The sequence below is a fragment of the Rattus norvegicus genome, chromosome 5, assembly GCF_036323735.1.
Source record: "Rattus norvegicus strain BN/NHsdMcwi chromosome 5, GRCr8, whole genome shotgun sequence".
In the NCBI taxonomy this organism is placed as follows: Eukaryota; Metazoa; Chordata; class Mammalia; order Rodentia; family Muridae; genus Rattus; species Rattus norvegicus.
The window spans coordinates 129332319-129357990 of NC_086023.1; the positions used below are offsets into that span (position 1 = coordinate 129332319).

The 25672-nt window shown below is 39.1% G+C and overlaps 1 protein-coding gene across 10 annotated transcripts in view; it reads left to right on the top strand.

Moving 5' to 3' along the window:
* Window positions 1-25672, top strand: part of Eps15 (epidermal growth factor receptor pathway substrate 15) — a 100370-nt gene that overhangs the window by 57832 nt on the left and 16866 nt on the right. For 7 of the 10 annotated variants that reach the window (NR_158458.2, XM_063287709.1, XM_039109961.2 and 4 more), the window contains 8 exon segments: window positions 5678-5750; window positions 15753-15914; window positions 16265-16462; window positions 18456-18656; window positions 21270-21386; window positions 21567-21657; window positions 24902-24937; window positions 25399-25535. Coding sequence is in view for 9 of the 10 variants with exons in the window: in XM_063287709.1 (XP_063143779.1) it covers window positions 5678-5750; window positions 15753-15914; window positions 16265-16462; window positions 18456-18656; window positions 21270-21386; window positions 21567-21657; window positions 24902-24937; window positions 25399-25535 (1015 nt within the window). In the remaining variant the exon portion in view is untranslated. 10 annotated transcript variants of the gene reach the window in all.

Consider the following 25672-nt stretch of genomic DNA (forward strand, 5'->3'; position numbering starts at 1 on the left):
ATATATATATATATATATATATATATATATATATATATATATGCATGCCACATGTGGGACAGTTTAAGTCCAAGTGGATCAAGGACATTCAAACTAGTAGAATAAGTAGGGAAGAGTCTCAATCACAGTGGGAAAATTTCCTGAACAAAACACCAATGGTGGGGTTGGGGATTTGGCTCAGTGGTAGAGCGCTTGCCCTAGGTTCAGTCCTCAGCTCCAGAAAAAAACAAACAAACAAACAAACAAAAAAACTCAATGGCTTATGCTCTAAGATCAGGAATCGACAAATGGGACCTCATAAAACTGCAAAGCTTCTGTAAGGCAAAGGACACTGTCATTAGGACAAAACGGCAAACAACAGATTGGGAAAAGATCTTTACCAATCCTACAACAGATAGAGGGCTAATATCCAATATATACAAAGAACTCAAGAAGTTAGACTCCAGAGAGCCAAATAACCCTATTAAAAAATGGGGTACAGCGCTAAACAAAACATTCTCAGCTGAGGATTATCAAATGGCCCAAAAGCACCTAAAGAAATGTTCAACATCCTTAGTCATCAGGGAAATGCAAATCAAAACATCCCTGAGATTCCACCTCACACCAATGAGAATGGCTAAGATAAAAAACTCAGGTGACAACAGATGCTGGCGAGGATGTGGAGAAAGAGGAACACTCCTCCATTGTTGGTGGGATTGCAAACTGGTACAACCATTCTGGAAATCAGTCTGGAGGTTCCTCAGAAAACTGGACATTGCACTAGCTGAGGACCCAGCTATACCTCTCCTGAGCACATACCCAAAAGATGCCCCAACATCTAACAAGGACACATGCTCCACCATGTTCATAGCAGCCTTATTTATAATAGCCAGAAGCTGGAAACAACCTAGATGTCCTTCAACAGAGGAATGGATACAGAAAATGTGGCACATCTACACAATGAAGTACTACTCAGCTATCAAAAACAATGACTTCATGAAATTCACAGGCAAATGGATGGAACTGGAAAATATCCTGAGTGAGGTAACCCAGTCACAGAAAAACACACATGGTATGCACTCACTGAAAAGTGGACATTAGCCCAAAAGCTCGAATTACCCAAGATACAATCCACAGACCACATGAAGTTCAAGAAGAAGGACGACCAAAGTGTGGATGCTTTACTCCTTCTTAAAAGGGGGAACAAAAATATCCATAGGAGGGGATATGGAGGCAAAGTTTGGAGCAGAGACTGAAGGATTGGCCATTCAGAGCCTGCTCCACATGTGGCCCATAAATTTACTTTTACTAGAAACCTTATCATATGCCTTATCATATGCCATTTGCTGTCTATCATGCTTTCATTTGAAGGACTCTTGGTAGCATTTCTTTTTTTTTTTTTTTCCCGGAGCTGGGGACCGAAACCAGGGCCTTGTGCTTGTTAGGCAAGCGCTCTACCACTGAACTAAATCCCCAGCCCCCTTGGTAGCATTTCTTATAGGATAGCCCTACTAGTTTTTGTTTACGGGGGGATAGTTTAAGGCCAGTTTTGTCAGGCACAGGATTTTTTGTTGTTGTTTGTTTTAAAGACAGATCTAACTTAGCTCTTGCTGGGCTGGAACTTTCTTGGAACACACAGAATTCTGCCTGTTTCTGCCTCTGGAGTGCTGTGTTTACAAGTATGTGTCTGCCATGCCTGGCAGGTTCAGAATTCTTCCTTGACATTCTGTCTTTGTAGTAGTTTAAATGTGTCTTCCTTCTTGCCTCCTTCACTGGGGACTGCACTTGCCTCATGCATGTGTCCTGAGCTCTGTATTAGTGAGCTCCAGTGCCAGCCCAGATGGCTTTGTAACTTGCTTTGTAACTCGGTGTCCTTTTTTCAGGTTCAAAAAGTATTCCAGATCATCATTAAGGATGACTGGTACTTAGACTCAAAGTCTGTATCTTCTATCATGTATATTTTGCCATCCTAACTCAAGATAGTAAGGTTACATTAGCATTCACATATGAAGAATAACATATGGCCTCTGTCAAAAAGACACTTTTGTAGCAAGCTGGATTAGAATCTTGTTCTTTTCTGAAAACCCAGGCATCTCACTGAAGATTATTTTAAGAGAATAGAATGTTTCCCTTTATTTGTAATAGAAATTAGTAGTTAAGTTTCTTACTACTAACATTTTAAGTTTAGATTGCACCTAAAGGAGGTTTACAAGAAGTACCAAGACTATAAAAAAATACAACTTTATGAGTTTTTACAGGCTTTCTTGTTTCTAGTGGTTTTAGTTTTAGAAAATGACAGATACTACATTGGTAAAAATGACAACTATATATCAGGAAGGATATGGAAAGTGATTTAATCCTGTCTGTGATGCTGTTGGCTTTGTATCAAAGTCAGGACAGATGGTTCCCTCTATTCTCCCAATAAACCTTGTCTGAAAAAATAGAAGTAAATTGTGGACTCAGTTTTTCTTGACCTGACTGCCCTTGCATTTGATACCTCATGTTTCATTTCTGCAGTTGTCCACCATATGCCTCTGAAGGCCTAGCCTGAAGCTTGCTTTCCTTGATGGATCATTGGACCCATAAGGCACACAGAATCAAAACAGTCAACCTTTCAAATGCCAGGGCATTCTGTCCCTTCCTCCCTCTGTAGCATTGGTATTGTGGATTTCTCAGGATGTGTGAGCATGTGCATGTGAATAGGGCAGAGAGGTAATCTAAATAAAGGGTGATGAAGACAATTTCTTTCCCTTTTTCAGAAATTCTTTATTATCCATATAATATATTGGAGGCTGCTTGAGAAACGGAATATATCACTTTTAATTGTGGGACAGAGCCTTGAGTAGTTTTTAAAGTATGTTAAACAGAATGTTTTGGGGATTGAGAAGATGGCTGATCAGGTAATACGCTTGTCAGGTGTGAATATGGGTGAGGCCTTGATAGCACCATTGTAAAGTCTGAGGAAGTATGGTGGTCTACCTGTAATCTCAGTAGGGATGCAGAGACAGAGTGTCTCCTGAGCAAATTGCTAGGTAGACTGAAAATCTGTAAGCTCCAGGTGCAAGTAAGAGACCCAGCCTCAATATATATATATATATACATATATGTGTGTGTATATATAATATATAATATATAATATAATATATAATATAATATAATATATAATATAAATAAAATTTATGATGGAGAGTGATCAAGGAAGACCCCAGGCATCTTCCTTGGGCCCTCACACACAAAATGCACATATGTCCTCCTGCTCATATACATAGGAACACATATGTACATACACATAAAAATTTATATAGAAATATATATATACATTTTTAATGTTTTGTATTGATTATTTATACATTACCTTTAGAAAAATATTTTTCAAAGAAAGGAAGAATGTAAGAAATATAGGCAATTATTTTTTCATGTATCCAAATATATGTTTAAATGTCTTTAATTACCTGAAAACAATTTCCTTAGGTTAACAAAACATAAATTAGAAGTTAAGTTTTATTGATTTCTGAGCTGAGAAATGATTTCCAAAGGTTCTAATATTTTATTTAGTGGAGAATGGTCTTCCACATATGTTTAGAGTTATGTCCATTGTTTTTCCTCCAATTATAAACATAAATTATAAACAGTAGCTTCTACTCCTCAAGCATCCTCTTATTTTACTCAAGCAGAGACGCTTGCTACTGAGAGCCCTGAATCTCAGTGATCTCTCTTCCACTAAGTGAGCTTCCTTTGCTCTGCCATTCTCCTGTCTGCATTACTTTAAGTCAGTTCACTGCCTTCTTACAGCTCTGTTCTCCTGTGTGCACATTCTGTCTTCTGAACAGCACTGTGAGTACAAGAGCTAACAGCAGAGCACAGAGGCTTGAGCAGAGACTGTGAGGAATAAGAGTTAAAAGAGCAACAGAATTTAAACGATGCACGTTCATGTCTGCAGCGACGCTTTCTGATACATTATCATGTTTTCTACTTTTGTTATCTCATGTCTAAAATGGAGTTGAAGTGGTAGTGACCTTGTCTGGAATGTCTCTGAGGATTTGGAGGCATGTAGCTGGGGAGGGGATTTGGAGGGCGCTAGATTTTCATGTGACTTATCTCTGACATACTGCAGCAGAACTGAAAACACTCATCTGCTCACATAAGGATGAAAAAATAAAAAACATTTCCAAGATTGAGCTAACAGAATTTGTGTTGTAATTTCAGATGTGTTTTCCCCTTGTGATTTTGTCTTTCCCCTTGTGATTTTGTTTTTTTGTTTTTACGAAGTTTGGTAAGGGTTGGGGGTTGGGGGTTGGGAGTGAAAGGAGGGCTGGATTTGAATGGTAAAGAGACTGTTTAAAATCTCCACGTCATCATGACCCACATTGCAACCCATCTAACAAACGATTAGTGAGTTCCTTGGCCATTTCAGGTATTTAAAAGTAACAGTGTACAAATAGCTTATTCCTTTGCCTTTTTCCTCTATACAAATCTTCAGATCATTGTACCTGCAGACCCATAACAGTTGATTTGGTGTTGCACTTCAGAGTCTCACTTTAACAAGATGAGATATACAAATAAGGCATACAGTTTCTTCCTTACATATTTAATAGAATTTTCTCACGTTATAATAGAGCTAAATGGAATCAGAGCTTACATTTAGGTTCTGTTAGATACTGAGTTATGTTAGTTATTTGAAATATAGTAAGGACCCTGTAAAAGGAAACTGTCATCCTAGACTAGAAGGCTTCTAAAATGCTTTCTTTCCCTCTCCATATTGCCTTCTTCATCCCACTTCTATATATTGCTGAAGAATTCTGTGGATTTTTTTTTTTTACCTCTCATTTTGTAGAAAATAAAAGAGCAGTACATGTTAGTGGTTTTAGTAAACATGGGAAGTTAAATTTGTTCTAGGAAAAGAAATAGCTTTATTTTGTAACTTAAATCTTAAAGGTTTTTTTTTTTTTAGATTCATTCGTATTGCTCCAGCTTTGTTAAAGAACATAGGAAATTGGGATGCTATTTTAAAGGAGAACCTTGTGTGTTTGACTTGAGGGAAAGACATAACAATTCCGGACTGTCCTTAAACTAATGTACACAATTTTGATACTGACCTATTGGGTTTCATAGGTAGCAGTCCCAAAGGACCCTTTTGGAGTAAATGTGGTTTTCACAGAGTGTGCTACCTGTGAATTAACAATCTTGTACATTGTTCTATGTTGTTGCAAGCTAAAATTGATGTGCACTGATATTTAAGGAAAACTAACACACAAATGGCTCTGTTTCTTAATATTGTTCACTGTTTCTATCAGCCATTCTTATTTAATAGGACAGTGATAGTTAAGGGTTAAATTTACAGAGCTGATGCAACTCCTCCTTTTCTTCACCCGCAGTTTTCATTGGATGGTATCACCATAGCAACAGTGAGATCAGTGAAACCTGAGTGTTCCATTGATTAGTTTTTGCTTCTTCCTTTTTTAATCTATCCCCCTTTCACCACATTTTAGTGAGGAAGCAATTTTTTCTTTACAAACAGAGCTTATATTGATTTCTATTCCATAAATAATTTAAAGAGGGTAGAAAATTCTGCCCTTCATTTAAAAATTGGATGTTTCATCATGTATTTAAAAAGCGATTCAGGACTAGGAGGATGGATAGCCATACCAGCTGTAGCTGATGTGCTCAGGTACTCTTGCATTGTTTGCTGGTCTTCTAGGGAAAAGAACAATGTGGAACAGGACCTGAAAGAGAAGGAGGACACAGTGAGGCAGAGGACCACCGAGGCTCAGGTGAGTGCTGTAAAATGCTCTGCTCTGGTTCTCCTGTAGGGATCTTCCCAGGAACTGCTTGCTATCTGATGGGCACAGTAGGAGGTCTAAGGATGCCTAATATTTGTTTAACATAAATCTTTTTTTAAAATTGATGGTTGTTGCTCTGAACTCTGGCCTTTAAATGTAATACTGCAATGAGAAAGCAGTGTTTTTAAGCACATATTTCTAAATTTGAAAATATTTTAGTGATATTTATCTGCATATTATTTATTAAAGATAACTTTGAATGACTTGATTTAAATAGTATTACACCAATAAAATTAAATTGGATCATCAAAAACCAAATTGCTTTTTCAAGCATGTAAAATTTTTGTCAGCTGGGAGACCTACTGTTTTCAAAGACTGTTTCTCCTGTCCCTGAGGGTGGGAATGCTAGAGATTTAAAATAACGTCTTATAAAATGCTTTGTAGCCAAAATACTGGAAACTTTGTCATAAAGAGATTTCATTCATTTTTGCTGTGTTGCATTAGTATTCTTTATTTTATAGAGATTTTTAAAAACCTGTTTTTATTTGGTAAACGTGGCAGTGTTTTAAACCTGGAAAACAGTATTCAGCAGTGTTTCATGTGGCCATGTTACTGGGTTGTGTTTCCTGAGTGCTGTATGGGGCTTGGATGTGCAGGCACTGGTAGCAGGTGCCAGCAAGAGCTCATGTGATGGGCATTTCCTAATATGTCACGTACGTGTTAGGTCTTTCTGCTTGTACTAATGGAGTTAAATGGGTAGAGACTGGGATTTCTTAGACCCAGAGAACCATGCTAGGCTGGGGAAGATGATTCACTGAAGGATTGAGGAAGCCAGAGACTTGTGGTTGGGAGTTGAATCTGATTGGATGACTGCATTTATTATATTTATTGGAATTTTCCTAAAAGTGGTGTGAAAGTCAAGAGATTTGTTACCAGGCATTTCTCTTCCTGCTAATGAGACTGGGTATAGGCTTACCTACTAATGAGACTGGGTATAGGCCTACCTACTAATGAGACTGGGTGTAGCTGCTTGAATTTCTTTGTTTTGTGTAATTTTAAGCTTCTTAAGAAATGCAAACACTAAAACTCAATTTTAGTAGTTTTTGCTGGACACAGCTTGGAAACAGAGGACAAAAATCTACAAAAGTTGTTTTTCCCCCCTAATATAATCACTGGTATAATAGTAGACAACTTCTAGATTTAACAACTGCTATTCTAAAATATACAGGTTCTTGTGATGACAATATTTTGTTATTTGAGTACATTTATAGGGAAAACCAAACAGGATGGAAATTTAAATAGTTTAGAAGAGAGCTAAATTTTATATTGTTCCTTGAATATCCTCAAATATTTGGTTTCTTATAATTATATAAATTTTATTGCTAAAATTTCTCCATAATGTACTTGCACATCTTGATTAATGGTATTAGTAAAGTAACATAAACTTTGTGAGATCCAAAATGCATGTTTGGCACATGAGTTCTGAACTGGTTTTTGCATAGGGTACTTCTAAGTATGAGGCATTTCAGAGCTTGCCTAGTGTAGAACAAGCACTCCTGGCTGAAAATAAATCCACTGAAGATTAACACTGAGGTTAATGTAAGTCCTGGGTTAGTCAAGTCATCTCTGTATTATCCATGGTAATGAGATGCTAGACCAGTAGTGATGATGTGCGTACATATGTACACACACTCATTCAGATGTGTATATATATGTATATATTATATGCATACATATTATATGTATACATATATGCATATATGTATATATATGTATGTTGTATATACATGTACATGTATATATATGTATATTAAATATATACACACATACACACATATATATATTAGGATATATATACCACCTATATATTATATATATTTATATATTTATATGTAACCAAAACATCTCATTTGGTGATTGTTTATGGTTTCCTGAAGCACAAGAAAACTTAGCAAAATTGGTAAGAAGTGGAGTTCATTACCTATGGAGGTAGCTCTGATTTACTATTTAGTAGCAATGTACAGAGTAGGAGTAATACTGATAGCTAAAAATCAGTAACTCCAATTTTCAGTCCTTTTTATTTCTTTTTTGAAACAGGATTTCTTGTAACTCAGACTGGCATTGAACTCACTGTAGTTGAGGGTGACCCAGGCCTCCTGATCCTCTTGCTTCCACCTTCCAAGTTTAGAGATTACCCATGTCCACCACCAGAGCCTGATCTCAATACTGCTTTTCTGGTGTTTCTGGTAAAAGACCATCTACTAGAGCTGTTATTGAATAGCAGCATCTAAGGAAGTGTACTTTGCTACGTCTTCCTGACTCCACTTTCTATTGGAGATGCTAATAAGAAATGAAATTTAGCCTATCATTAAATAGCCTACCTTGTTTCTTTTGAATGTTATTTAGCTAATAAAGTAAATAATTATACAAATTCATATTTCAAGCATAGGAAAAAGATTTTAAAGCCAAGAGCATTAAGATTCACTTATTTCTATTTTATGGGTGTTCTGGCTGCACATACGTATGTGCACCATGTGCACACCTGGTGTCTGCAGGGGTGGGATGGTAGTAGTGGTGTCTGGTCCCTGGAGCAAGTTTTGGGCAGTTATGAGCCTCCATGCGGGAATGAGCCTAGGTCCTCTGCAAGAATAGTAACTGCTCTTAGCTGCTGAAGCATCTTTCTTTTTTTTTTTTTTTTTTTGGAGCTGGGGACCGAACCCAGGGCCTTGCGCTTCCTAGGTAAGCGCTCTACCACTGAGCTAAATCCCCAGCCCCGCATCTTTCTAACCCCTCCTGGAGTTCTTTGGTTGGTCTTATTTTTGTTTTAGTTTTGGTGCTGAAGATCAACTTCAACGTGTTATGCATATTAAGCAAATTTTTCCCTCACAGAGCTACAGTCCAGTGAAGTTTTTGCTTTTGTATTTATATGTGCTCTCTACTTTAAAGTAAAATACTGATTTTCTGTTTTTGTTTCTTGTGTGGTCTATGAGCTCACATCTTGAAATGTTTTTTTCTTTTCTTCTCTCTGCTCACAGTCACCCTAAGACTGACAACTGCTTGCAGTAAGATCTCTGCTCCCTGAGTGCCAGTTGTACATTTCCATATAGCCATTTTAGTGTTTATCGTTTGAAAATCAGTCAGTCTAAAACAGGTCTTGTTAGAAAATAAATGGCTTCAACTTAGGACTTCTTATTTCTGTTAGTACTTTTCTTTTGTATTACTGACTTATCTCAAATCTATATTTAAGGTGTCTTAGGGGCTAACAGTGCTTGCTTTGCAAGCATGAAGACCCAAGCTAGAATCCCCAGCACCCACATGAAAATCCAGGCGTTGCCGCACATGCTTATAACCCCATTGTAAGTAGAAAGTAGAGAATAGGATCCCTGGAATTTGCTGACCCCCAGTCTAGGAAGACCCTGTCTCAAAGGGTTACGATGGAGAGTGATCTGTTTCTCTGACATCTGCAGATCTGTATACACAAGAAAGCACACACATACATGTTTGTACATCTTCCATCTTATATGAGTTTCTCGAGCTTAGAAATTCTGCTCTGGGGCTGGAGAGATGGCTCAGCGGTTAAGAGCCCCGACTGCTCTTCCAGAGGTCCTGAGTTCAAGTCCCAGCAACCACATGGTGGCTCACAACCATCTGTAATGGGACCCGATGCCCTCTTCTGATGTGTCTGAAGACAGCTACAGTCACATACATGAAATAAATAAAAAATTTTTTTAAAGGAAAGAAATTCTGCTTTGGATCATATATGTTTTCCATAGTATTTGGAAATACAGTATTAGGTATTTAAGGAAAGTGTTCAAATTAAAAGTAAACAGACTGAACTTATACAAGAAATTAAAAGTGGGACAGAATGCACCCAGCACCCACTGGCAGGAAGGATTACAAGCAGAGTAGGTGTTTATAAAGTCCCACTTTTACGTGACTTTGTTCATAGTAACATGACACAGAAGGGAGCTCCTGGATATTTGTATCTCATTAGTTAAGAGTCAGTAATTGCAATGGTGAGATGGCTCAGCAGGTAAAAGTACATACTGCCCAGCCTGAGTTCACTCTCCTAGACCCACAGATACCTTAGTCGACTCCTGCAGGTTGTCCTCTGACCTCTATTACACATGCCGTGCATACCCACATCCACAAAATAAACTAATGTAATGAAAGAAAAAGTAACTCAGGCTAAGAGATGCCTCAGTACTTAAGAGCACTTGCTACTCTTAGAGAGGACCTAGACTCAATCCCCAGTACCCATATAGTGGCTCACAACCAGTTCCACGAGAGCCTATCCCTTCTTCTGGCCTCAGTTGGCCCCAGGTACTGCACATAAATACAGAAAATCTTAGGAAAAAAAAAACTTGAAAAACAAGAGTTGGTAACTCAGAGTAGTTACCTATTTTTTTTTCATTTTAATTCATTTTTTCCCCCTTGAGGAAAAGGGATAACTATGGCTAGCAAAACAAGTCTTATTCGTAAGTCAGTAAAGTTTTGTTTTCTTAGGGAGTTTTGTTGTTTGTTTGTTTGTTTAAGACCAGATCTAACTATGCAATGCAGAATAGCTGTAATTTACTATTTAACCCACACTCGTCTCAAACCTGAGATTGCTCTGCCTACACCTCTCAGGAGCTGGACTCACAGGACTATGTCAGTGGTTTTTCCATTTTCACTCCCTGTCGTGTTTTTAATGAAATAGACCTTTCCATGTTGCTAATATTTCATAGGTTTGTTAAGTTACTTCTTCAATACTGCATCCGAGTCGGGTTAGTAAGATTAGGCTCTTAGTAAGTAGACTCTCAATATGTCTTACGAGTTTTGTGTGTTTAATTTATTTCTACATAATTCCTCATGACGTGTAGAGGGGGTGAGTTTATCAGTTTCAGTATTTTGAGTACTTTCTAGAAAACAGGACATTTTTCTTAAAATTTCTTTCTTAGTGAAGCTAAGACTCCCAGTTTAGATAGCCCTTATTTATGAATGAGGTGTCTTAGATGTTCTTTAAGTACATGTTAGCACTGTGTCACACCATTCTCGTTCATTCTGTTCCTGCTGCTCTCCACTGGAGAACAGTCCACAGCACAAGGCCAGAGAGCAGAAGCAGGGGACAGCAGCAGCAGTCTTCAGTAGCTCACTGCACTGTGCAAGTGCTAGAACTGCACTGCCCTGCTTAGAGTGAGCCGGAGGCAGAGAACGCTGGAGAAGAGGGAGGGAGACAGGCACTGGTGCCTTCACTGAGTTCCAGGAGAAGCAAATTTGTGCCACAGTGAAATAGTGGGTCTGGATACAGATAATAATATAGAAGTTGCATGACAGAGTAAGTGAGTGAGTTTGTGGTAAAAGTTCTCCCTTATTCATATTAACGTATATGTTGCCACTTTTCATTTTGACCGAATTTTAAATCTGTTTACTGAAAGCAAAGATCCTGTGCTGTGGATTTGTATTGGAAATGTTTTTATTTTTTTAATATTGTTTTACTTTTTAAGCTTTTTTTTTGTAAAGAACTTTTTCAAATGTTATGAATGGTTACCTGCACATAGTGCATACCCAGTGCTAAGGAAGAGTGTGTTGGGACTTTTCCAGTTCTGAACAGTAGTGAGCCACCACTATGGGTGCTGGGAACCAAACTTATGTCTGAAAGAGCAGCAGCTGCTCTTAACTGTTGAGCTGTCTCTTGTTTTGTTCTTAGCTTTTGAGACAAGGTCACACTTTGGTGACATAGAGTGCACTATAGCTCAGATTGATCTTGAACTCACAACACTCATTTTTCCTCACCCCTGAAAGTGCTAGGATTAAAGACATGAGCCCACCACACCTGCCTGGCATTGTGTAGGAATTTTTATAGAGATGCTTCTTCGTGCTGAGATATAAACATAGAGGAACACAATTTTTATGTGGATATTGATTAAGATTTAAGTATTTTCTAGAGGTGTTTTGTCAGGAAACTTTTCCTCTATTTTTGTGTTACAAGGTATATTTTCATTGTAGCAAAGAAAAAAGAAAAAGCAATAGGATCAAGTTAACTGAGTGAAAGTCTTTGCTCCCGTGTAAGAGAAAGAGCAGGACTGTGTATATATTACATAGGTTTGTTCACTCTCTTTCCTCTTATGGAAGCCTATTTTCTGGTGATATAATCAATTCTCACTAAAAATACTATTTTTGAAAATAGTTCAGTATATTATAGGATCCTGTCACTGATAGTCCTTACATAAGAAGATCAATAACATAGGAAAAATTTAAATTAATAAAATCACCACAGATGTGATACTTGTATGTTTAAAAAGAGACCGAACTGGAGAAATGGCCTAGTTGTTAAGAGCACTGGCAGCTCTTCCAGAGGACCCAGGTTCAATTCCCAGCAATCACATGGTAGCTCACAGCTGTCTATAACTCCAGTTCCAGGGGACTTGAAGCTGTTTTCTAGCTTCCCTGGGCACCAGGGACACACATATGTATGCAGGCAAAACACACTGTAAACATAAAGTAACAAAATAGATTTTTTTAGAAAGTCAAAGTTGAGATTTTTTAATTGTAGAAAATAAAACGGGTCCAAGAAATTTGTAAAATACAGGGTCAGAAAATGGCTTATCAGGCAAAGCCTGAGGACCCACATAGTTAGGGACAGACCTGACTTTTCCTCATGCCATTCCTCCTTTCCCCAGTTTTACTATTTTTAGTCTCTGAGTTTTATTTTGTTTTGGTAGGTGAGAGGGTATTGGTATGTGCATACGTAGAGGGTATAGAGAGGAGATATATTGGTCTTTGAGGATTTTGGATTACCTGCTCATGAGCACAGGAATGGGTGAAGCTCCTGTTCCATTTCCTAATATAGAAATTCTTGTCACAGGGGCTGGAGGTATGGCCCAGTGGTTAAGAGCTTGCTCTTCTTTGGGGCTGGGGATTTAGCTCAGTGGTAGAGCGCTTACCTAGGAAGCGCAAGGCCCTGGGTTCGGTCCCCAGCTCCAAAAAAAAAAAGAGCTTGCTCTTCCCAGAGACCTGAGTCAGTTCTCAGCAACCACATGAGAGGGTATACAACTGTCTGTAATACCAGCTCCAGGGGGTCCCAGTGTCTCCATGCTCTATCCTCCATGGATACCCTCACCTACAGGCACATACCCACATGCATGCACATGCATGTAATTAAAAAAAGAATATGTCTTTTTTAATTCACTTAATATATTACACTTAGAGGATATATCAAATATTAAATTGGTAAAAGTAAACCAGTAATCTTAACCAAAAGTCTGAGAAGTGATCTGAATAGTTTCTTAACTGCCCATTTGGGCTGTAGTTTTCTTACCTATATATGTAGCCAGTAATAGCACCTACCTCTCGGGTGTACATATGGGACGCATGCATGCCACAGTACACCGTAGAGGTCTTTCCTTCCACTGTGGAGGTCCTGAGAATCTTCCACTGAACCATTTTACCAACCTAATCTTTAATACACAATAAATGAAAATTTATGCTCTGCATAAACGGTGGAGGACTTGCCTACCATGCATGAAGACTTAGATTCAATCCTCAGTTCAGAAAGGACAGGTTTTAAGTATGTTGTATAAGCTATATGCCTCAGTGAAGCAGTTTAAAATAATTATATACCAATGTTGAAAGCATTATGCTAATTGAAAGAACCCAGTTGGGAAAATACGATTATATTTATGTAAAATATCTAAATTAGACAGATTTGTAGAAATGAGAAATGGTCGTTGGTCGCCTAGGACAGAGGAGAGTGGGAAGTAAAATAAGGGCAGTCAGGAGTACAGGGCGATTTGAAATGAGGAAGAGTGTCTTTGGGAGGTCCATGGAGATGTTCTGAAATGTCTTTATGTGATAATTGTACAACTACCTGAGTAAAGTAAATGGATTAACTCTGTAGCTGTAAATTATCTCACAAAAGCTAGTATGGAAAATAAACTGGAGCCTGGGGGAAGGGATGGTGCCTTCCTTTAATCCCAGTATTTGAGAGGCAGAGGCAGGTAGATACCTGAATTGGAGGACAGCCAGGGCAACCCAGAGAAACCATGTCTTATTTATATATTAGCAGTGAGATCAGGAGGTGTTGGTTATGTTGGTCAGAAACTGACACTGTAACAGTAGCAAAAAAAAAAAAAAAAAAAAAAAAAAAAAGCCTTGAAAGAGGACCAACTGCTTGGATGCCTAAGCACTGGGGGAGGGAGAGAAGGAGATGAGCAGCATAACAGTCAGTGTGGTTGGAATAAACCGAGCAAAGGGAGGAGTGTTTGGTCATGAGTTGGCATACAGGATAATGTAGGTTCTTAAGGGCTTTGAGGGTTTTTCCCAGAGAGATGGAGGCTGAAAGGTTTTGGTAAGTGATACGGTTTGACACAAGGATTTGTTTTACGCTTTTAAAGCATTGTTTTCTCGTTGTGATGGTATAATTTAATTCCACTGCTTTAGAGTGCAGGCTACCTATGCTTTGCTGATATGAGCTCAAGCCAGCTTGGGCTACATGAGGCCCATTCTAAAAAAAAAAAAAAAAAAAGTGGATATCTTAATTTTAACTGAAACAGTAATTATATGTATATCTTGGGATGCAGTATGATATTTCATCCTGTTTATACAGTACACTGATTGGACAGGTAATTTGCAAAACTGTCACTAAGGCATGCATTAGTGTGTGTGTGTGTGTGTGTGTGTGTGTGTGTGTGTGTGTGTTGGTAACTTTGAAATTCCTAGGCACTTACTTTGAAATGTTTAATTGCTGTGAAACAGAGTTATCCTTCTGTGCATTGGAACATCAAGCTTTACTCCTCTGTAGCTATATACCTCTTTCTTCCCTACACCTACCCAAGGTCTGACAAATGCTATTCTCTACCATATGAGACCACTCCTTTCACTGTAAATACAAGTAAAAAAAATATGGGATTTGACCTAACTGGGAATTGTTCTTTTTGTTTTTGATGCTGGTGTTTTAACCAGGATCTTGTATAGGGGTGTGGGTGTTAGTAGTAGTGTGTTTTGTTTTTATTTTTGTGAGGCAGGGTCTCCATGTAGCCCTGCTGTCCTGGTAGTCACTATGTGGACCAGGCGTCTTAGGGTTTCTATTGCTGTAATGAAACACCATGACCAAAGCAAACTGGGGAGGAAAGGGTTTATTTGGCTTATACTTCCACAGAACTGTTTATCAAAGGAAATCATGACAGAAACTCATACAGGGCAGGAACATGGAGGCAGGAGCTGGTGCAGAGGCCATGGAGGAACACTGCTTACTGGCTTGCTCCTCCTGGCTTGCTCAACCTTTCTTATAGAACCTAGGCTACCAATCCAGGAATGACACCACCCACAAAAGGCTGGAACCTCCACATCAATCAGTAATTAAGAAAATGCCATATAACTATATATTAAGGAGACATTTTCTTAATTAAGGTTCCTGCCTCTCAGATGACTTTATCATGTGTCAAGTTGACAATGAAACGAGTCAGCACGCTGGGCTAGCCTCAAACTCAGAGATCTGTCTGCTACAGCCTATGGAGCTTCTGGGATTAAAGGGGTGTGCCACCACACTGGGCTGACAAAAGGCTTTTTAAAAGTGGCTGAGGCGCTGAAAATACATGTTAGAGTAGCTAAGGTGAAGCAGTATAACCCCCTGGAATGTAACAGAGAGATGAAGGTGACTTAAAGCAGTACTGCAGGAATGATTAGCTGGCAGCCCTGATACAGAGAAGAAAGGGAAGCGGAAAGAAAAAGTGGAAGAAGACGCCATAGTTTTCACTAGAAGTTTGAGGTTTTAGCAGACTCAGGAAATCATATAAGCTATGTTTTGACACATAGTCAGACATCCAAGGACCGATCTGAGTAAGCAGATTAGAGATCCAAGAGATCACTTGAAGACTACATGTAAAATTGAGTGCTTTAGTCCTCGAATACAAAATATTTAATAAACAAGACTTTGTTTTCATTTAGAGTACACTTAAAAATTCACCTGTCCATGCCCTCAGAGAGATAAATGTGTGAGTTTTCTTGTTTCAGGATCTTCAAGATGAAGTTCAAAGGGAGAGTCTTAATCTACAAAAACTGCAGGCCCAGAAGCAGCAGGTGCAGGAACTCCTGGATGAACTGGATGAGCAGAAAGCCCAGCTGGAAGAGCAGCTCAAGGAAGTCAGAAAAAAATGTGCTGAGGAGGCCCAGCTGGTAAACCCTGGCTGCTTACTGACAGTCTCTCTGCCTCCACCTTGTCCTGGTTTAAAAAGAAAACATTCCCTACTTGTTAGTGGCAGTCTAGCCAGCAGTTGCTTTATGAAGGAGTTGGAGGGATGTTTATGGAAAGTTATAGTTCTCTAAAATAGAAATTAGAAGGGTAAGTTTTTTCCAACTCTCGATCACACAGATGTTACCTATTTTACACAGATGATACCTCTAAGTATCTCTTACTCCTTCCCCATTATCTTTCACTACCAAAAGAATACCTTGAAAGTTCCAATTCACTAAACTAAACATTTCTTCATTTAATTTCCTCTCCTCCCGTTCATCTCCATTTATAGATTTCTTCCCTGAAAGCAGAAATAACCAGTCAAGAATCTCAGATCTCCACTTATGAGGAAGAATTGTCGAAAGCTAGAGAAGAACTAAGTCGCCTACAACAAGAAACGGCACAATTGGAAGAAAGTGTGGAGTCAGGAAAGGCTCAGCTAGAACCTCTTCAGCAGCACCTACAAGATTCGCAACAGGAAATCAGTTCAGTAAGTGGAAGGCGGGGAGCAGGATGCCCAGAGGGGCCTTGCTTGTCCTTTCTGTAACTCTAACACCTGCTCCTTCTTCATCTGCCCAGTTAGTATCTCTAGTTGTATAATACATACAGTTGCAAGTCTAATGACTGTTTACATAATGGATTAGAGTAGGGGCTTTGTAGTTAAAGCTGTTCAGATGTAAATGCTGGCTCTGTCATTTAGTAGGTGAATCACCTTAGAGTATCAGAATTTTCATCTTTAAAGTTGAAGATAGACAGGCATACTTATTAGGGCTGTTCTAAGGATTAAGTAAGGCAAAACATGAGGTAATTTAGCATAGCGTCTGTACATGAATTCTCAGTAGATGTTTTCTGTTTTTATCAATAATAGCCTGTGCTGGCTCATTTATGTCAGCTTAACTAACACAAGCTTGGAGTCATGGGGAGGGAAGCCTCAAGTGAGAAAATGCTTCTGTGAAATGGGACAAGCCTGTAGGCCATTTTTTTCTTTTTTCTTTTTGTCTTGTTTTTTGAGACAGGGTCTTGTCTCTCTGTATAACAGTCCTAGCTATTCTGGAACTCACTTTGTAGACCAAACTGGCCTTGAACTCACAGAAATCTACCCTCCCCTGCCTCTGAAGTGCTGGGATTAAAGACATACCACTTTGTCCAGCTCGGGCATTTTCTTAGTTAGTGATTGATGGGGAGGACTCAGCTCATTGTGGGTGGTGTACCCCTGGGAAGGGTGTCCTGAATGCTGTAAAAAACCAGGCTGAGGGGTTGGGGATTTAGCTCAGCGGTAGAGCGCTTGCCTAGTAAGTGCAAGGCCCTGGGTTCAGTCCTCAGCTCCGAATAAAAGAAAAAAACAAAAACAAAAACAAAACAGGCTGAGCAAGCCACAAGGAGCAAGGGAGTAGCAGCGCTCCTCCATGGCCTCTGCATCAGCTTCTGCCTCCAGCTCCCTGCCCTGTTTGCATTCCTATTCTGAATTCCATCAATGATGAACAATGCTGTAGAAGTGTAAACCAGATAATCCTTCTCCCCAAGTCTCGTCGGTCGTGACATTTATCACAGCAGTGAAAACCTTAACTAAGACACAACACAACTCATGTCTTTTCTTGGGATTCTAATTTTTAGGTCAGTTTTGTTCATTGAAATCATTTAGTTTTCTTGTTTCTGTTTTTTTATTATTTAATATACATTGATTTGTCTTTTGTGAATTACTGTTGTTCATTTGAATAGTTGAGGTCAAAACAGCTTTATCATTTGTTTATTGAACTTTGTGTGACTTATTGTTTTAGAAGATACTTTCAAGGGCTCTTCTCTCCCGTTTACAGATAGTGCCAGAACAGAGCATTATCTTTTTTTTTTTTTTTCCTTTTCTTTTTTTCGGAGCTGGGGACCGAACCCAGGGCCTTGCGCTTGCTAGGCAAGCGCTCTACCACTGAGCTAAATCCCCAACCCCAACAGAGCATTATCTTGTCTTACGCTATCTTCACTCCCCTTTCCAGTAGGAACATGGCTGATTCTCAAACTATATAGTATACTATAGATACAGATGTGTGTGTGTGTGTGTGTGTGTGTGTGTGTGTGTGTTGCATACTATGTAGTATACTTTAAGTATACTAAAGTATAATTTAATTTCCTATAATTTCCCTATAAATTCATTGCTGAATCTCCTTTTCAGTTACTTGACTATCTTTTCCTCTAGTATCTTGGGCCTTTCTTTTTCTAATTATATCCTGAAAGACTGCCAGTTCTCTGAGACCTGAGACAGAATTCTTGGGAGATTTCACAAGACTTACAAAAACAAATGCATGCATGCTGAATTTTCAGGAGGACTCACTGGAAGAGATTATTGAAACCTTTAAGTCATGCTGCATTCCTAGAGGAATCTGCTAATAGGAAGCAAACTCATCCTTGAGTAAGTCTAGGGGCATAGGTATTTGTATGTTATATATATATTCTAATTTAAATGGTTTTATATTTCTACTTTGTATTGGCAGATGCAAATGAGATTGGCAATGAAAGATCTGGAAACGGACAATAACCAATCAAATTGGTGCAGTAGCCCACAAAGCATTCTGGTCAATGGTGCTGCAGATTATTGTAGCCTCAGCACCAGCAGCAGTGAAACAGCCAACCTCAATGAACATGCTGAAGGCCAGAATAACCTAGAGTCTGAGCCCATCCATCCGGAGTCATCAGTGAGTTTTTACTCCGTAGTGTTTATTATTAACTCCCCTCCCCCCACAGACGGATGAAGATCAAGGTTGGTGTGTACATACTTCCATGTAGAGGCCGGAGTCACCCCAGAGCGCCATCCCTCAGATGCTGGTCACTCTTCTTTAAATAGGGTCTCTGACTGAGACCTAGGGCTTATCAGTTAGCCTAGTGTGGCTGGCCAGAAGCCCCAGGTATCTGTCTGCCTACACCTCCCCTGCTCTGGGATCGCAAGCACACACCACACTCTTGGCTTTTTGCATGGAGGCTGGGGATCTGAACTCAGGTCTGCATGCTTGAGCAGCAGGCACTTTACCAAATAGGCTTTCTCTCCAGCCCCAGAATAATGTTCTGTTAGCATTGTATATAATGTAAAGAAATATAATTTTAAAGATAAATTTTTATTTTTATTTATGTATGTGGGTGCAGGTACCCACAGAAGCCAGAAGAGGGTGTCAGATCCTTTGGAGCTGGAGTTGACAGGCAGTTTAAGCTGTCTTGTGTGGGTGCTGGGAATTGAACTTGGGTTCCTTAGAAGAACAGCTAGTGTTCTTAACTGCTAGCTATTCCTTCAGACCCAACAATTGAAATTCTTTCTTTTCAGTTTTAACTAATGTTGAGGTAGAGTCTAATTAATAAAAGTATTTTTTAAAATAATAGGGTTTATGTACCTCAGGCTAGCCTCAAACTTTATAGCTAAGGATGACATTAAGCTCTCTTTTTAGCTTAATGTGTCTGCCTGTGGGGAGAGGGTTCACTAGTGTGCTTACCTTTGGTTGCACTCATCCATGTGTGCAGGTATAGATAGAGGCCAGAGTTCAACTTTGTTGTCTTTTAATACCACTCTCCATCTTCCTTTTTGGGACAGGGTCTCCTTGCTGAAAATAGAGGCTGCCATTTTAGCTCGACCTAGGATGTCTGCCTGTTTCTGCCATCCCAGCACTGGGGTTGCAGTTACACTATGCCATGTCTGGCTTTTACTTGGGTGTTTCAAACTTGAACTTAGTTAATTCTTCATGTTTGTGCACCAAGCACTTTACCAAGGGAGCCACCTTCTCAGCCCTGACTTTCTGCACTAGGCTTCCTGCCTCTATTTCCCATTTAATGGGATTAAGAGAGTTTGGTACCACACCTGGTTTTTGATTTACTTTTCATAGAGCATAGGTGAGGATCAGCATTTCTAGTAGGCACAGTTGCAGGCACATTTAAATTTTTATCTGTTTATTTTGTATGTGCACACATACCAGAGTGGCCACATGGGAGCCAGAAGGAAACATGTGAAACTCAGTTCTCTCCTTTTACCTTGTGACCAGGGATTGAACTCAGATTATCCGTGTCTTTTCCTGCTTAGCTCTCTCTGCAGCCCTAGCACAGGCTCTTAATCCCAGCACTCAGGAGGCTAAGGAGGACAGTTGTGAGTTCTAAGCTATCTTGGGCTATATAGTGAGACCATGTCTCAAAACAGCAAAAGCACTTCTGTAGATGATAACATTTGGAGACAGGGTCTCACTGTGTTGTCCAAGTTAATTTCAAATACCTCTGTGTAATTACTTCTGCCTCCAGAATTGCAGAGATAGAATGAAAACCTGGCTTAGGTAATAACACTATTTATAGTTTACTTTATTTTTAAGTATTTAGGTATTTAATAGTTTAAATATCATTTTAATACTTTTTTATTTTATTTTATTTTTTTGGTTCTTTTTTTTTTTCGGAGCTGGGGACCGAACCCAGGGCCTTGCGCTTCCTAGGCAAGCGCTCTACCACTGAGCTAAATCCCCAACCCCTTAATACTTTTTTTAAATTAAAGTATAAGTACATCCTTTTTCCCTTCCCTTTCCTCTAACCCTTCCACCAGGAAAATTCATGGCCTCTTTTTTTAAATTGTTTTACACATACACACACACACACACACACACACACACACACACACACACACACACACACACACACGGGGCAGGGGGAGCAAGGGAGAGAGAAAATAAATACAACCTGTTCAGTCCATATAATGTTACCTGTATGTGTACTGGTTCAAAGATGACCACTTAGTATTGGATACAAAAAGGGTTTTAAGGGTCTAGAGATACAGCATAGTGACAAATAGTTTGCACGTCATTCAAGGGGCCCCGGGCTTGATCCCCAATACCAAAACAAGTTTTAAGACACGCCCACACACATGCACGCAGTTAAAAATTGTTTTTAGCCATTCATTGTAATTCCTTTAAATCCCAGTACTCAGAGGCAAAGCTAGGTGAACCTCTTGAGTTTGAGGCCAGCCTGGTTTATATAGTGTGTTCCATCCAGGCCAGCCAGGATTACACAATAAGACCCTGTCTCTCAAATAAAAAAGAAAAGGTTGTTAAAATAATCTTTTCCAAAAGTCTTTATTATATTTATGGGTGGGTTTTGGCATACCACAGTGTTCTTGTGGAAGTCAGAAGAAAGCCTCTAGGAGTTTGTTTTCACTTCCTCTAGTGAGTCCTGGAGATGAAGCTCGGGTTGTCAGGCTCAGGAGCAAATGCATTTACCCACTGAGCCATCTCACCAGCCCGAGGCTACATGTCTTTAATCCGTCGTGCTCATGTGTGTATCTCTGGTAGGTGAGAAGTAGTCCTGAAATAGCGCCTTCTGATGTGACTGATGAAAGCGAAGTTGTGACTGCAGCTGATATTGAAAAAGTTAGTCCCAGATTTGATGATGACAAGCACTCAAAAGAGGTGAACATAATTGTACATTCAGTTGTTCTTGTCACTCATGCCTTAAATGATCTTTGTAGCTGAAAAATATTTACTAATTGTTTTCAAAGTATGTATATGATTGGAATGTGGGTCATTTGAAGTACTTTCTTTAAATGTTTGGTTACTAAAATATCTATTTTAATTAAAAATTATTTCTAGGAAGATCCATTTAATGTAGAATCCAGTTCACTGACAGATGCAGTTGCAGATACAAACTTGGATTTTTTCCAGTCTGACCCTTTTGTTGGCAGTAAGTATCTTTTATTTTGTAAGTGTATCCAAAACAATACTTTCTGATGTGTAAATTATATAAGCATTAAGGCTTATATCAGTTTTCAGAGCGAATTTTTTACAATGTAAATAAAGCTGAGAATAAGGGGTTTTGGTCTTATATTTGTTGCTATTTAATTTTAACATTCTACCATAGGATTATTTGATTAAGAGAATGTTTCTTCAGAGTAAGGGCTAAAGGAAAGACATAAGCCAAGGGTAGAGGTTGCACACTCATGAATCAGCATTGTTTAGCTAATAATTACTGAAACACCAGGGCAAGCATAGAATCACACTTCTGGAATCCCAACATTGTGAAATTTGAGTTTAGCCTGAGCTACGGAACAAAACTGCCTTAGGAAACCTTTTAAAAATGAAGAAGAAAGGAAGAAAAGAGAAAGAAAAAAGCCAACACTCTAATTTTGAATCATTAGAAGCTGTTGGGCATGGTGACATAAATTTTTAATTTTAGTACCCAAAAGGCACTTCTTTCAGATGCAAGTTACTAGCATCTCAGCCTTGCCAGGAAACTAGTAAGTTCCTCTGGGATCAAATAGAATTTTATAGGAATGTAATGGATGGAGAGAAAAAACCTATGGTGACTGTGAAGGCCCTGATGCCATGTGTGTGAAATCAGTATCTTCTGATGGTCATGAATCTATTGTAAAAAGAGAATATGCCTTAACATCAGGAACAATAAGGCCGTGTTGAGTGGTCCAGGTCAGTTTGTGGAGAATGAAGCCAATGAGGTCAGTTTTAGAGAGATCCCTTCACATGTGCTATCGAAAGTGTGCATGTATTTTACCTACAAGGTCCACTGTAGTAACAGCTCCACTGAAATTCCTGAATTCCCAATTGCACCTGAAATTGCACTTGAAATGTGGATGGCCGTGAACTTTCTAGATTGTTAAATAAAATAAATTATAATAAACTTATTTTTTTCAATATTAAAAAAAATTTGCAGTTTTATAGTCATCACCACAATCTAATTTTGGAACAGTTTAGCACTTTTTCCCACCTCAGCCCCAACCAAATTTCAAAATGGACATAATTAACTATTTCTCCAAAATATATATGTAAACAATCAATAAGCTTATAGAAAGATTTACAACATTAATCAAGCCCCAAATGAGCTACCACTTACTTCCACATCGACTAGAATGGCTGTAATCAAAGGTGGTAACAAGTGGCAGTGAGAATATAGAGAAATTTCAACTACTATACACTACTGGTGGGAATGTGAGATGGTCTTTGGAAAACAGTTTTTAAACCAATAATTAGAGTTACTGTATAACCTGATATGTACCTAAGAGGAATTGACACATGCAGAAAACTTATGTCTTTTTGCTTAGTTTTTGAAACAAGGTTTCTCTGTAGCCTTGGCTGTCCTGGAACTCAGTCTATATACCAGGCAGCAAGAACATATTTGTCCGTGTTGAGCAGCACATCACTTTGTTCCTCCTTTGCAACTAGACTATCTTTTTTTTTTCTAAGTATGTGTGTGGGTGTGAAATGAGTGCAGAGGCCAGTGGAATTGGATCCCTCTGGAGCTGGAGTTGCAGGCAGTTGTGAGCTGCCTCATTTGCATGCTAGGGACTGCTCCTTGGTAAGAGTAGTGTACACTTTGAAACACTGAGCCATCTTTCCAGCCCAGTTCGTCATTTTACTGTTGACTTGTAAAAGCCTATGACATATTCCAAGAAAACTTACACATATGATTTGAAAATACCTTATTAACTCTGTGTGTTGGGGGGGGGGGCTTTTTTTTAGGCAGGTTCTTATTATTCTGCCTCAAGCTAATGGCAGTCCTCTTTTCCTCACCCTCCTGAGTGTTGTTATGAGCATTTATTCTCCTGTTTTTCTTCCAAGAACTTTATAATCTGGCGCTGTGGGGCTGGAGAAACAGCTCAGTGGTTGAGAACTACCAGAGGACCTGGATTTGGTGCCTAGCACCTGTATCAGGCAGTTCAAACTGCCTGTAACTCCACTCCAGTGATCTCATCTGATGTACACACACACACACACACACACACACACACACACACACACACACACACACAGGGGCGGGAGGCATCTTAATAACTACAGAGATTTAGTTTAGTTAATTATATATCTAGTATCAGGTAAAAAATCTTTCTTGTTGTCTAAATATCTTTTTTTTTTGGCGACAGGATGTTCTATAGCCCAGGCTGTCCTCAGACTCACTGTATAGCCAAGGCTAACCTTGAACTTCTGATCCTTCTGCCTCTACATCTGAATGCTGAGATTATGACACACACCATCACACCAGACTATGGGGCTCTGGGTTTGGAGCTCAGAGCTCTATGCCACCCAGGAAAGCACTCAGCTAATGTAAACTACATCCCCAGCCCCAAATACCATTTGTTGAAAAGACTGTCCTTTCACCCTTTCTTTGTCATGTGCTCCTGACACTCTTGTCAAAATTAAAATGGCCATAGAAGTAAGAGTTTACCTCTGACTTCTTAAATTTATGAGGGTTTTGTTTTGTTTTGTTGTTGCCTTAGTGGGGCCTTCTTTATTGATTACATGATTACTAATGGTGATTCTACTCAGTAGCCTTGTGAGAATAGATACCTTATTGGTAAAATTTCACTATTTTGTCTCTCTTACCCTGTAACCTTGGTCAATCAAAAGTAACTATTTGGTTCTTATACTAGTTACTCTCTTGTTGCTATGATAAAACACCATGACCAGGGAGGCAACTTGTGGAAGTCAGAGTTTATTTGGGCTTATTGTTCAGAGGCTTAGGGGCTGTAATAGCAGGGACAGCATGGCAGCAGGAAGCAGGAAGCAGGAAGGAGAGAGCAAACATTAAAAGCCACAGTCTGAGCTCTCAAAGCCTGCCTCCCTTGACACACTTCACTAACAAAGCCAACCTAAACCTCCCCAACACTGACACCAACTGTGAACCATGTTCAAAGGCCAGAGACTACGGAGGACAGTTCCCATGCAGACCTCCATGGTTTGTAATGTGGACTGAGTTGAGCATTTACTTCTTATTATTTTAAATTTTGCATAAGGTGAATAGCTTGGTTTTATTGATGTAGAATCATTGCATTAAAATACTGCAATATCGAGGTAGAATTGTTGAAATCATTGTTATTGTTTAACTTTCCTTTTTAAAAAAAAAACCATACATTTTCCACAACAATAAATAATAGTTTGGGTTTTTTTTTCCTTTACTTTTTTTTTTTTTGTCACAGGTGATCCTTTCAAGGATGATCCTTTTGGAAAAATTGGTCAGTATATTTTTGAGTTTCTTCTTAACTAATTCTACTCTGTTGTAGCCTTATATTGTATTTAGTGAGAACACAGAACTTGGGTGGTTCTAGGAGTTGAACTGCTTTTTAGTTTTAAAAGGAATGGAGAAGAGAAGGGAGGCGCAGGGCTGTAAGTAAGCTGACATGAAGGTCGGCCACATGGTGGACAAGCAGCCACACCAGGGATGGGTGTTTGAGAAAGAACAAGAGAACACCAAGTACCAGAAAATGCATACTTAAAGATCTGGCCAGCATCAGAAAGGGACAAAAAGAAGTAAAGAAATGATTAGGGCTTTTTGAGTCTGAGTTGTGGACAGACCTAGCCCAACCTCATAAGGACTGACTCAGAGTGTCTTTTAAGTGAGGCAGTGATACTGCCTATAGGCAACAGAGAATTTAACATTAGGTTTTCAGCTTTTTGTTCTGTTTTTTCTTTTTAGATCCATTTGGTGGTGATCCTTTCAAAGGTTCAGACCCATTTGCATCTGATTGCTTCTTTAAACAGACTTCTACTGATCCTTTTGCCACTTCAAGTACTGACCCTTTCAGTGCATCCAGCAATAGCAGTAATACATCGGTGAGTGGCAGGATTAAAGACCGCTCAGCCACATGAACAAGTATCTAAGGAAATGTGTTGAGAATATACCATTAAAAATAAATGGTCCATCTGAAGTATGTGTGGATCCTACTCATCCAAGTATTTGTCTAATGTAA